General features: G+C 44.8%; 1 protein-coding gene across 1 annotated transcript; it reads left to right on the top strand.

The window, feature by feature from the left end:
• The first annotated feature begins 207 nt into the window (after positions 1-207).
• LOC119648620 lies at positions 208-14,363 on the top strand. Its single transcript, XM_038050389.1, has 4 exons — positions 208-425; positions 480-768; positions 12,809-13,112; positions 13,167-14,363. Exons 1-4 carry the CDS (start codon positions 233-235, stop codon positions 14,361-14,363), a joined length of 1,983 nt encoding a protein of 660 aa, XP_037906317.1. The 5' UTR covers positions 208-232.
• Positions 14,364-14,520: the final 157 nt, after the last annotated feature.

Here is a 14,520-nt window from a genome sequence, read left to right as displayed (position 1 = left end):
AGTTGGATTGCAAGCATCTTAATTGTGTTATGAGGTAAATCATTTTTCTCCCCATTCAGATATGAATATTATATGTACGCCTTCATTATAACCGGTAGTTAAATTTTTCCCATTAAAACAGTTTTTCCTATGTCAATTAAAGTCCCAAGAAAAAATCGTTTGTCCAGTTATCATTTAGTAACGATACAAATGTTTGAGGGGATCAGAACTGAGGGTGTTGCAAAAAGTAAAAATGTCTAACCTTAAGGAGCCCCTTATGAAAGATCAGTTTATAGAACGTAAAGTGCTAAGTCCGGCTCCATCGAATTCCAAAAAACTGTTCACTCCCTTTGCCATATGTTTCTTCCTCTTCATCTATTACCTAGTGGCCGAAAGGAATCCATCTTGTACTTGTTCGACCCCATGGACAGAAAAGCAAATTACTGGTAAGAAGGTACCACTTTTGAACATTAAAAAAAGTAAATTTCTTGCCTCCGCAGGGAATCGAGAGTACAAGAAGTATCTGGTCTACACTGAACATTGTAAGATTCCCTACTTTGAGCCAATAGAGGATCAGTTCAAAAACAACAGTGGTCATAGTCGATCTTTCGATTGCTCAGAGCACAGACGATTGACTGTGGTTACATACAATAAAAAATCAAATCGGCATATCCTTCGAGTTAGAGAGGAGTTGATTCCTCACTACATTGGTATGAATGGTTCAATCAGTTGCTGTTACCAATCCATTACTAGAGGAAATTCAAGGAAACAACCAGACGATGCTATAGCGTGAGTTTTTATGTTTTTTTTTTATTTCTGCATATACTTCTGGTCCTTTGAGCATTTCTCTTCGTGGTTCCTTCCGTATTTTTACAACTACGGAGAAAATCAGAAACTAGTTCTCCTTCTACCCCAGCATCTCTGCAATTATACTCTCCGGACTCACGATCCTTTCCAGACTTGGTTTAAATTCCTTGTTCCTATCATACAATATCACACCCTCCAGTATACCACCGTACGGAGGCCGATTTAACGAATCATCCAGCCCAAAGTATAATAACCAGCATATCCTGTGAGGCACTTGGTAAGCTGCTAGTTCGTCTTCCCGTATTTCGACTCAACCCATACCCTTATATTGGAAATCAGGCTACGCGTCCAACGACAATTCGAAGACCTGTCCTACCTGCGTTTTCTCATCCGAAAAGGTCAATCTCCCTTTTCCAGCCCAGTTTTTACCATTCTGACTCCGTCGCATAGACTGTCAAATCTTCTGGGTGCTTTGCTGTAACAACTGCAGTGAAGGAATCCTTTTCTGGAAAGAGAAACACAAGCATTCCTTAATGCATGGCATACCACCGCAGAGGACTCAGTACTGAGCCCTGTGGTATTTTTTTTTGAGGAGGTGGAAATCTTCAAAAGACTCTGGGGTGTGGGATTTTACCCACTAAAACCACCCCCCACTCCCCCCCTACTCCGTGAAACCACCTTTGGGTATTACATCACGGGGCGGAGTTAGCTTACTTTAGCTCGGTCTCCTTTCGTCTACCCGCGGGGTTCGTAACCACGTCTTCCTCACTTTTTCTGCTCTTCGTACTTTATCCTGGATTGCAGCGATCATGGAATTGATGGCATCCCAGTCTTCCTGACAGGCTACCATTCTCCGGACAAGATTTTCCGGTGATAGCACTTCACCTAGAGTTTCCTCTAGGTTCCTCCTTTCTTCCACGAACCTAGGACACTGGAAGAAAACGTGGGCTGGGTCCTCTGGGACTCCGCAGTTTGGACAATGAGGCGAGGTGTCCAATTTAAACCTGTACAGGTATTGACGGTATCCTCCATGGAAGGTGAGAAACTGGGTGAGATTATAATTGATCTCCCGATGCTTTCTCTCCAGCCACTCCCTGATGGAAGGGATCAACCGTACGTAGGAAGACCGCGGCATACTTGCAGGCTGCTCATAGCCAGGGTGGTGAGCTCTATCATGCTATATGCAGTCCCAGTTTGGGGAAAGCACTGCAGGTTTTAGGCAATACACAGTACAGTTTACAGAACAACATCCCTAAAGGTGTGTTCTGCCTTCAGGACCGTCTCGGATGATGCAGCGTTCGTCATCTCGGGAATGATGCCGATTGACATCCTGGCAACCGAAAAGATGAACATTTATTAAATCAGGTCCATCTCTCCCTTATCACAGGTGAAAAAAGCCGAAAGGGAGATATCCATAAGCAGATGGCAACAGCGATGGGACCAGTCAGAAAAGGCCCGTTGAACTTACACAACGGAAGTGATGATACGATTCCCGATTCTAATGCAGGCGTAATTTCTTTTGCAGCGCTTAGTGATGAGGATCGCTTTCGTCTTTTCCTCCGCGAGTGCCAGTCCAGCACTCCCTAACCAAGCCTTAACAACACTGATTGCTTCGCTTTAATACAACTCAGCATCCTCGAGATGCTTTGCGACCACAACCAGTGCTATATAATCGGCGTAACCCACCACCGTGTCCTCCTTCGGAACCGGAAGGTTGAGTACATCATTATACATGATGTTCCTCAGTAGTGGGTCCAATACAGAGCCCTGTGGGACACTCGCGGAGGCAACGTGCTCTTTGGGTCCATCATCGGTATCATACCAGAGTGTCCGCTCTTTCAAATAGCTGTCGATAATAGCGACGAAATAGGTGGGAACACCAATCGTCGCCAGAGACTTTCGTATAAGGTTCCAATTGGCCGAGTTAAATGCATTCCTCACATCCAGGGTCACCACCACGTAATATTTGCTGGTACAACCCCTTCCGTGAATTGCATTTTCGGCCAAGCCAGCAACCATTTTGATGGCATCAATGGTTGATCTGGGTTTAAGGAACCCATACTGCCTATCTGAAAGGCCCCTTTGGCTCTCGACGACTGAAATTAATCTATTATAAATGACCCGCTCCAACATTTTCCCCATAGTGTCTAGAAGACATATGGTTCTATAGGAGGACGGTTCGCCAGCCTTAGGCAGCAGCACCGCTTCTGCCGCTTCCATGGTGCAGGAAAGATACCCTCCGACATGCACGTTTCGAACAGCTCCGCCAACATATCCGATCTACATTTGACGGCCAGTTTGAGGGCCCTATTGGGTATACCGTCAAGACTCGGGGCTTTACTGTTGCCTATTCGACTGCAGATCTCCATCAGTTCGTCCCTGGTGACTGGTGGAATCGGCATCACATTCAGAGGGCGCTGGAAGGTGTCAGTACCTCCCTCTTCCTAGGGAAATAACCTCTGGATTATTTTCAACAAGAGTATAGGGCAAGTGATCTGCGGAAACGACCGGCCTCTGGATCGTCCTGTCACGATTTTATAGGCGCTACCCCATGGATTTATGTCAGCTTCCGAAAAGAGCTCCTTGAAACATTCCCTCTTACTCCGCTGGGTGGCGAGCTTGAGATTCTTGCGAGCTCCCCTATACGCATGCTCCTTTTGCCCCTGATCGATCCTACCTATTGCCCTCTGAGCCGTTCGTCTGACTCTGTGGCAAATCGATCGAAGGCTGGCAAGTTCACCATTCCATCAATAACTGGACCTTCTAGTGGGGAATGAGCATCTCCTAGGCATCGGCGCGTCACATCCTTTAGAGATGCTCTGTGTGACATGGAGAGCTCTATTCGTGCCTGCTTTGCTAGGCAAGTCTAACCACAATTCCATGAATGTCTGCTCATCCATCGCTTTGGCAGACCATCCTGGTGTTCTTTTGGATTTCGGCTTCCGGGGTGCGGGTCTCCTGCCTTGTGGCTCCGTCCTTAGTTCAAAGGTGATTGCCTAGTGGTCGCTGTACATGAAGTCCTCACAAACTTGCCAGGACATGTCACATGCTAACGCTGGGCTGACAAAAGTCAGATCTACAATTGAACCAGTTCCCCCTTTCCGATAAGTGTTTATATCGCCTTCGTTGGCCAGAACCACATCCAACTGGACGAATGCCTCTAATAAGCAGCGCCCCTTTGCGTTAGTCTCTTTGCTGCCCCAGTTGATAGCCCACGCATTAAAGTCACCGGCTATCACCTTTGGACTTCGTCCCCTTGCGTCATGAACAAGATCGTCTAGCAGGCCTTCAAACTCAGGCAGTGTGAGACTCGGTGGGGCATAACAGCTATATACGACTATACCGCTTATTTTTGCCCACACAGAGCCTATAGCCGCCTGACCCATGCTATATTGTATGGCTTGACGACCGCACGCCCATATCGCCGCTCCACCAGTCGAATCTGTGACCCATACACCACCGTCAGGATTTCTTTACGGTTCACTAATGATAGCAATCTCCATCGCGGATTCGTAAATGGTCTGCGCAAGCAAATCTTGTGCGACCCTGCAATGATTAAGGTTTATTTGTATTAATCTCATTTTTCCACTGCAGTTAACGCCTTCCTAAATTCTGGGCATTTACCACTTCCGGCAATATGCCGGTTATCCCTTCCCTCCTTTTCTTCGCACAAAATGCATTTGGGGTCACTATTGCACTCCTTGGCAATATGTCCTTTTTCCCCACATCTTCGACATCGATCGGACCGATCGATGCCGCTAGTGCATGCCTTCGCGAAGTATCCAAACATTAGGCATTTGGAGCACCTTTTTAAAGAGAGCTATTCCCTTAATCGGCAAACAACCCATCCAATCCGAACCTTCCCCACGGCCAACAACTTCCGCGCTGACTCCACTGGCAATCACATTGTGGCCGTTTGAATACCGCCATAAGCTTTTCTTAGGCTCACAATAGATTCTTCCCTGAATTCCTTCAACTGGAATTGTTCCTTCAAGGCAGTGCAGATGTCTTCTCTGGATGTTTCTTCATCAAGATCCTTGCACTGTATATAGATCTCATGTTTTTGGGAACGAACCGCCACATTCTCCCCAAGTGAGTTTAAAACTTGGTTACGAAAGCCGTCAGTTTTCCCCACGCTGGATTTTCTCAGCTCCAACATGAGATCCCCCTTCTGGGTCCTCCGGATTTTGCGCCACTTCCTCTTCAGTATCTCCGCATATGAGCCCTGTGGTATGCCCACCATAAAGATGGACACTCTAGAGCCCTGATCAATCTGTACCAGAGAGTCTTCTTCAAGGGCTTTCTGTCCCTTGTCACGTTTGTCTCTTATGTGCGGGACACAGATCTTTACAAATGACTTCAATTTGTGGGTAATGTGCAGACCTCACTAGGGAAGCCTCTCATGTGTCGGGGTAGATGCGTCCAGGCCCTGTTGAATATCGTGTCCTTACCTTCGTTTTCTGTGGTATTCTGAGACTTTAGGGAACGTCTTTTAAGTCTCTGAAATACGGACCTGGTTGACTGGAGACTAGAAGGTTGTACCCTCGGAGCTTTTGTGAACTGTCCCTTCTTGCCTTTCTAGATTTCGACGCACGATTACTGATCCTTTCTCTCTTGTGACGAGGAAGAATCTGATGGTCTGCGGGGTATTAGGTTGGAAACGGGCGACTGTAGCGAGTTGCTATGCCCGGCCGTCCCCAATATTTTGCATGCGATTAGCTTTCCCAATCGAAGAGAACAAGAAAGGTGAAAAATAAAACGTTTTTACATCTGCGCCGGGTTAAGGAAGCGGTGTGAATGCATATTCGGTTGGAAACGAAGCTTGACCGTACCCAACATTCTGGCTTCTGATATCATACCTGGAATTAAAAATGTTCGCGCTTCGATACTCATGATGATTGAAGAGACGTCTTTCCTTCGTTGCCAGGAGAAGGATGTTGGTTGGTGGGCAATATTTGCTTGGAAGCAGAGGTATGTAGCGTAAGGTTGTACCTGGCTGTTACCAATACCCCGTCTCCGGTCAATTCTCTGACTTCAAATAGCGAATATTATATCTTCTCTCTTTGTAGGGAGGAAGGAACGTATAAGCGTGTGACACTTAGTTGGATAAGGGGGTGGCAGCTCGGTCATAGGTCTGGCTGTCCCTAATGGTGCATTCTCATTTCGTTCACAGATTTCAAACAAAGAAGAAAAAAAATGTCAGGCGATGACGGCTTTACGGTTTCTTACCAGGACAGAGGCAAATCGTCAGATGCTTCCTCACCTCTGCCCTGGTAAGGACCCGTAAAGCCGTCATCACCGGACATTTTTTTTAAAAGTTTGGGTGCTAAGCCTTAAACGATGGGTCCGTGGACCAAAAAAAAGAGGGAGTAAGTTGTTCCCCATTTGGTCCGATCCGGCATTAAGTTGATGTGGACTTAGAACCCCACAATTCTCAAAAAAAGAAGAGAAGTTTCTCGCGTTTTCCTTTTCTTTAATTTGGCTTATTTATCTTCCTATTCTACGATGGGGAGCGACTCGTTCAGTGTTTTTGGATCATTTAGTGAGGCTGATTTATTTTTCTTTAGTTGAGCGTAGGCTCATTTTTGGTTGCTTTTGGTTTTTGTTCTGAATTGAATTTGACAATTTTTTCCTTTGATCTTCTTCTCTTCTCCTTCCTTGCTCTGCTACCCTTTCGGAAAAGGGTAAATTTACTGAATTCATAGGATCTTGAATGATATTACAAATAAAGTAGCAGCGTCAGATAACGAAAAGTATTTTGGATGTTCCTGGGCAAGCGACCTGTCCTGGCTGTCTGGAGACCGTTGCGCTGGCGCTCCCCGATCTACTTTTCCGTGGGGCCACATAATGCATAACCCTGTCCTGTCTACCGTTCCCTGTGCACTTTCAAGGGATTGTGGGGGCAGCCCACCACAGGGATACCTTGTCCTAGCCTCGAAAGTGCAGGCTTCCTTACCACTCCAACCTTAACAGTTCGGACGGCCTATCACGCAGCAGACCTCACTGGAGCCACAGGAGGTGTGTTGTCCCATCACCAGGATAAATCTTCGACGAATTTTTCAATGCAACCGAGTTCGCCGACAACTCCAGTGGCTTCTCCGCCAGTGGAAGTAATGCTACTTGCCTTGTAATTTATCCAGGACAGTTTTGTGGTGTTTTTATGTTCTCTAAAATTAATTACACAGCATCTGCAAATGTAAACTTCCTACAAATCCATAATACCCCCCCGACAAAAGCACAGACCCCCACACAAAGTAACACCTCGTACCCATGTCGCAAACCCCCAAAGCCCCCACCAAAGGCACGCCCATCACCCAAGGCACACACCCAAAGCCCCACCAAAGGCACACACCTCTTGCCCAAGGCGCGCACCCCTTACCCAAGGCGCGCACTCGAAAGCTCGCAGTGCGAAAGAGACGGAGCGAACGAGTTAGCATGGAAGCTTAAAAGCTCTATCGTGCTATCTCACTCTAACACACAGAACCTATTGGGAGAGCATCCCACTTACTACTAGTGCTGACTCGCATTGACAGTCTGCAAGAGGAATTGGCGAAGCTAGATTTATCGGTCATGTCTCTGCAGCCGGGCATTTCTAGAGGTGCGACGGTGGTCACTTCTACAACACTTAAGCCCTTACAGCTTCAATGCGTTGTTAGGAACGCCATCGAAATCTGAGGTGTTATTGTCGAAGATACTACCATATATTTCTCGTGGCTCCTGCTGGATAACTCGGGATATGACGCACTCATTAAGTTGGGCCACATATAGTTTGCCTTTCTTTGCCTCGCTGCTGAGGAAAATGACAACGATTTCTTCGAAACATTGCGGGTAGGTCACCTGAGGTAGTCTTCTTAAAGAGCGTAGACGAGAAACAAGTAAATCCTATGCTTTCCTCTGGGTAACATCGAACATTATCAAAAGATATTTTTAGATTTTATTTGCCTACATTCAAACTGTTCTATGAATCTAATTGTATGTTAACTCATAGCGCCATTTCCCAGCCCCTGATTAAATTTATCACTGAACTTATTGAATGCGTACAAAAAAAGATAATTGATAAGTAAGACAATGGGGTTTTATCGCATCAAATTAAATGGTCAAAATAATTCCACTACACTAAATCTGTGGTAATCACATTTCAGTGGAAATTCCTACTTTTTTTATATCATCAATTAAATTAAAATTAATATTTACGACTTATCACTTGAACACAGAATGATAAGATTCAATTTTGAAATTCGATTATCGAAACCCCTACCTATAAGTGGCTTCTATGGTTTTGTGTGTTTTCAATGATTATATAAGATGATTGTTCGTACCTCTATGAGTGTGTACTTTCTTGTCGCGCCCCATTTTCCTTTGACATAGTTCCCCTATTTTCAAAGCATCATTTTAAACGCTCTACACATCTCATAACTATCATAGGATAAACAATCCCATTCTGTGGGCTTGGAAAAGTCCCCGTCATAAGGGGCACGAGTGAAGTAATACGAATAGGTGACGGTGCGATGGTCGAGGTGGTTGAAGCTTTATGATCTCGAACTCGCGGTCTGGGTTCGAATCCCGGCCGCAACCAAGGATAGCTAGTTCATCTGACTTACTAAAGGTTTGAATGTTTGAACTGCTGCTTGAACATTTAAAAAAAATATGGATGATAGTCTTCACTGCGTTGACAAACGTTAATGGTTGGAGCTCAACTTGGTACTCAAGATCACATTCAGATATTTCAAAGTCAACTCCGAAATGCTAGTATGCCTATAAATTTGCACATAGACAGTGTTTCTTTTTGTGTACATTCCGCCAGTGAAAAATCCACCTTCTTGCATCTGTCGTAACCCTCGGTACCCTCCATATATTTTGAGTTAATCATTACTGCAGTTTTCGGGTGCACAGTACTCTTCAGAAGTTCTGGCAGCCAGCTAGCCATCGTAGGGTCTTCTTCTTCATTAGCCGTTATCCCGTTGGATATTGGGATGTCATATGTGCAGAGCTAAACTAGGCCGAGGTAGATTTTTTATTGAGGATTCAGGGAGTTCTGAATCCGCATCCACTTGATGACGGACCGGACCATTTGGGAAGCAACTTACTTTCTCTCTTGTGGTCCACGGACCTCTCTATTTTTGCGTTAATCACCCAAGTTTATCAAAAAAGTTGACTGGCGGTTTCGTCCAGGGCAGAGACAACTCATCTGACGCTGCCTCACCCTGCCCTGAGTGCGAATTATATTGAAGTGATACCCGTCGTATGTTCAAGCCTAAACTAGATCGAAGTGATTTTCTTGATCGGGATGCAAGGAGTCCTCAGTCCGCATCCACTTGATGACAAACCAGACCATTTGTGAAGCAACTTACTTCCTTTCTTATGGTCCACGGTCCCTTTAAGGAAAAATTCCCTTCGACCTAGTTTAGGTTTGAACTTACGACGGGTAATGGTGAGAGGTACCGATAATGATGAGAGATTTATCAATTTCTGCAGGTTCCGCCCCGTCGTCACAGGTGGCACACTGTTCGAGCACAGAACTTGCCATAAGGTGAGTTGGTTTCAATTGACCAACAAGGTGTGAGCAATCAGCAGTAGATTTAAAAGTTGTCTTCTGGGTATGCGTAACGAGAGATAAGCTGGCATCGGCCTCGAAAAAGATCGCCATTTTATCGTCAGTTGCCGTCGCTTGTTTTCCGATTCTCGCAGGGTTGAAGATCTACTCCCAAGTTCAACACTGATCGCTTATATTATCTAGGTGCCTTTGGACAGTGGAAGACCTGATAGGATGGCAGATATCTTGAATACTACGCCTGAGAATATTAATGGCCATTGAGCCGGCATCAAAAACGTTGTTTTTTCGGGTGATACGCAGGTCGTCGGCAATGTCCTGAACGGACTGACTGGAAAATCGTGGAAGCGGATCGGTAAATGGAAGGATTTGAAGGCTCTATTGACCGCTACGAGTGATGCGGGCGTAAAGCACTTAAATTCCGATACCGAGGGAAATTACGGGAAGTCCTGCGTAATCTGTACCCTAACAAAGGGAAATTTGTTATTTCTCTGGTCAGGAAGGCAGAAGATGCCGCAGATCGTAATTATTTCCAAGATGTATTCCGCATCACGAAAGAGCTTGCATGTGATCGCAAATCTGTCGATGGTCCTGTGAAGGATGATACCGCTCGACTTTTCATCCACGATGATGAACAATTAAAGAGGAATAATGAACATTTCATCATGGTTCTTAACCGTACCACATCCGGTGAGATTCCTCTTCTTCTCTTCCAAATCTTTGGAATCCGAAACATTTCCCAGAGATCGGTAAGATTGCCAAAGGTATCCGTTTTGAGGGTGACAATTGGAAGGATATCTTCATGATCCTTGCCGTCGCAAATATGATAGTTACATCCTGGAACGCATCAAAGGGCATCTCGAAAGCTTGATCGACAGAGAGCAGGTTTGTTTTCGCTCCGTATCCTCCTGCATTGAACGCATCCAACACCATACGTACAGGGAGGGAGTGTATCTGGGGTGCTTTTCGCAGGAAGTGCATTCCAGAAAAACTAATGGTTATTTTTAGAGGGACATATGATGGTGCAAAATGTCATATGCTGCACCGAGGAAAAGTCTCAAAGAATTTTGAGGTCCAAAGTGACGTTCGCCGCGGTTGCATTTTTCTATCGATATTATTTCATCTTTTTATCGGTGACGTTCTCCATGTTACCTTGTCCGGAGGACGCGGAAGAGTTCAACGGACTATGACATCTTTCCTCAAACACCTCGACTACGTTGATGACATCTGTTTGCTCTTTCACCGAGTCATGAATCTTGGCCAAATGACTCTGGATATGGTAGGGAGGTAACTAGAGTTGGACTAAAGATAAACTCCAACAAATCCAAGGTTCGCAGTCTGGCATATCATCGTACTCTCTCTATCTGCATGGGAAGACCATCGAAGGCGTCAATCAATCTGGGAAGCGTGGTTTATGCACATTAACGACGCTAGATCCGCTTTCGCTGCCTTATATAAAATCTGGCAATGCGGTTATCTCAACAATAAAATCAAGTTGAGACTGTTCTGTGCCAATATTCTTTCTGTTTTGCTATATGGGGGTAATAAATGGAAAGTGAAACCCACTGTTACTCAAAAACTCCAAGCCTTCGTCAAGACCTGTCTGTGTCGTATTATCAAAGTCCTAATACTATCACAAGCGAGGAACTTGGTGGGCACACAAGCACTCGTACGCACTGTGTTCGGAAGACGGATATGATAGTGGATAGGTCACACTTTAAGGTGGGGCGACAATTGCATTGCTGGCTATGTTATGCATTGGAATCCACTCTCCCAAGATGGCCGACGAGTGTGTCGTCCCAATGGCAGGACAGCAGAGAAGGAATACAGGCTTCTCTGGAAATCATGGGAGAGAAGGGTATTTCAGGTAACCACGAACGATGACGGGTAGGTGTGGTTGAAGTACGATTCCCCACCAAGGGGTAAATGGCAGCCATATATCAAAGTTTCATCTGCAGTAGTGGAACCAATCTAGAGTTGTTACAAGCGATCTGTTCGGGACAGGTTTAAAATTGGGGAGGAAGACAGATGGATGTGGTTTAGCTTGGCGTCTTAACACGATTTTGGCACAAATCGTTCAATTACGGTAACGTAACAGGTGCTAATTAGAGCCATATTCAACGCTCCAGCATGCTGTGTTAATAGCATAGCGGAGCTGATGCTAGGTAATGCGATGATGCATGGTTACGGGATGATGCTTGGTAATGCGGTGATGCTAGAGAATGGGATGATGTTCGGTAATGCGATGATGCTAGGTAATGCGATGAAACTAGCTAATGGGACGATGCTTGGTAATGCGATGATGCTTGGTAATGCGATGATGCTTGGTAATGGGATGATGCTAGGTAATGAGATGATGTTTAGTAATGCGATGATGCTTGGTAATGAGACGATGCTTGGTAATGGGATGATAAAAAAATTATAGGACAAACGGTTTCGTCCAAGACAGAGGCAACTCGTCAGGCACTGCCTCACCTCTGCCCTGGGAGCAGCGTGACCGTGAGTGGCATCAGATGGAAAACGCTCCTTTATATATTTGGATAAACACGCCAAGGCTGCGAATTATATCCAATAGAAACCAATAGTTTGAGCCTGAGCTGGCTAAAGCTAAATTAATTATTTAGAATAAGAGAGGGATCCTAGGTCCACAACCACTTGCTGTTGGACCAGACCAAATGGAGAGCAACTTACTCCCACGTCTCTTTGGTCCGCGGATCCCTAATTTGGGGCATGACACCCAAGCATTAAAAAAATTATAAGACAAACTATTTCGTCCAGGGCAGAGGCAACTCGTCAGACGCTGCCTCACCTCTGCCCTGGGAGCAGCGTGAGACGTGGGAGTAAGTTGCTCTCCATTTGGTCCGGTCCAAAAACAAGTGGTTGTGGACTTAGGATGCCTCACTTATCCTAATCAATAAATGCGATGATGCTTGGTACTGCGATGGTGGTTGGCAATGGGATGATGCTAGGTACTAGGACTAGTACTAGTAATGCGATGAGGCTTGGTAATGAGCTGATGCTTGGTAATGAGGTGATGCTAGGTAATGGGGATGCCGCTAGGGAATGTGATGATACTAGGTAGTGGGATGATGCTTGGTAATGCGATGATGTTTGGTAATAGGATGATGCTAGATAATGGGATGATGCTAGATAAGGGGGTGATGCGATGATGCTTGGTAATGGGATGATGGTTGGTAATACGATGACGTTAGGGAATGCGATGATACTAGCTAGTAGGATGATGCTTGGTAATAGGATTTCCAGTTAAGTTAGCGATAACCATCAACTGTTCGGCTACGTATAGTGTTCTCATTTCACATACATCGCCTCTCAACCAAACTTGTTATCCGTTAACAAACCGTTGAACTATTTATTAGTAAAAGTAGAAGCTACTAAAATTAAAAATCTAAGGATCAGGTCCTGAATTTTATACAGCCACATACATTCATATCCTCTACCTTTCCTTTTCAGAATATCACACTGTTTGGCAATACGTGAATCAACCGTTCTTGGGCAATATGATGAATTTGTTCGAGTTACCTGCAAGGATAATAGGAATAATGAAGTCTACTCAGATGTCCACACCGTAATCCCAGTACGGATTGATTTACAGGAGCGACTTGAGTACTGGCGTAAAATGAAACTAAAACGTACCCCCAACATCCTTCTCATTGGTATAAGTGGCATATCTCGAATGAACTTTCATAGAACAATGCCAAAGACTTGGAAATACATCGTGGAGAATCTATGGTTCACGCTAGATGGTTATAATAAGGTGGGTTGATAGTTAAAGAACTACAGGTTTCCATAATCTTATTCTCTATCGCAGGTAGATTACGACACATTTGCTAATCTCATGGCCATTCTAACTGGCTACAACTCCCAATCGGCCAATAAAATGTGCAACCCCCGAATAGTAGGCAAACTAGATCATTGCCCATTCATATGGCAGGATTATCAGAAAGTCGGCTATGTAACAGCGTATGCAGAAGACGACACATTTGGAAGCACTTTCAACTACAAAAAGAAAGGATTCAATGGACCGCCCACAGACTTTTATATGAGACCGGCCGTGTTGGCACGATTTCATTACGTGAAAAGGCGCGGAAAATGTTTAGGATACAAACATCGAGCGGAATACGTCCTGGACTACCTTATAAATTTCGTGAAAACTTTTAGAAATGATCCTCTATTTGGACTATTCTGGACAAATTCTTTTGCCAATAACAAATTCAGAGATGCAGAGGAAATTGATGAACAATTCGTGGATCATTTTAATCAATTGGAGCATTTAGGGGTGATGAACAAAAGTATAATAGTGTTTATGGGGGATTACGGAATTATGGTCAATGCAACCAGATATTTCCAATTCAGCCATTTGGAAGAACGGTTGCCGATGATTCACGTATGGCTTCCGAAGTGGTTCCGAAGTGAATACCCAGAGTTTGTTCGAGGTCTCATGATAAATCAAGGTCGTCTAACCAGTCCTTACGACCTGCACGTAACACTGGAGCACATCCTCCTTACATCTGGCAGGACCATACATTCTCCAGATGGCTCCCTAGACAGTCCCAGCAGTCAATCCCTTTTTCACCCCATCCCCATCAACCGAACTTGTAACGACATAGGAATCGAAGATCACTGGTGTGCCTGTTCCAGCGCATCTTCTGTTAACGAAGCCTCACCAGATGTACAAGTAGTCACCCAGAAAGTTATTGGTCAAATTAACGAAATGATCAAATCCTTTTCAAACGATACGCAACTATGCGAAGAGCTGCATTTGAAGCAAGTGTTGGATGCAAGGAAAACTATCTTGCACTCCAATAAGAGGATCAAGTCAAAAGCTGAATACGAGATACAATTCCGAACTTCGCCAGGGGATGCAGTTTTTGAATGCGTGGCACAATACAATCCCATCACAAATTGGTTCGCCATCAAAGGACCCATAGGACGCGTTAATTTCGATGAAGATTCATCACGTTGTGTGGATGATTATCTTATGAAGTTATATTGTTTTTGCAAGTAAAGACATTGTTACAAATAAAAAGCGTATTTCCTCCGTTTGTTTTTGTATTTTCAGTTTCTTGCATTTACTTGTGGACATCAGCTCTTATCAACGCTCCTAGCCTTTCATTGGAAAACCTTGGCAACGCTTATACTCGAAAGCATTTTTGACAGGCTGT

The sequence above is a fragment of the Hermetia illucens genome, chromosome 2 (genome assembly GCF_905115235.1).
Source record: "Hermetia illucens chromosome 2, iHerIll2.2.curated.20191125, whole genome shotgun sequence".
Classification (NCBI taxonomy): domain Eukaryota; kingdom Metazoa; phylum Arthropoda; class Insecta; order Diptera; family Stratiomyidae; genus Hermetia; species Hermetia illucens.
The sequence above is the reverse complement of the archived record's forward strand: the minus strand, read 5'-3'. Positions and strand labels throughout refer to the sequence as shown.

Excerpts from the sequence above, each read along its gene's own strand:
- LOC119648620 (XM_038050389.1), top strand. The coding sequence starts at position 233 with ATGTCTAACCTTAAGGAGCCCCTTATGAAAGATCAGTTTATAGAACGT. Across the intron at positions 426-479 it reads GACAGAAAAGCAAATTACTG|GGAATCGAGAGTACAAGAAG; the intron begins GTAAGAAGGTAC and ends TTGCCTCCGCAG. Across the intron at positions 13,113-13,166 it reads CGCTAGATGGTTATAATAAG|GTAGATTACGACACATTTGC; the intron begins GTGGGTTGATAG and ends TCTCTATCGCAG.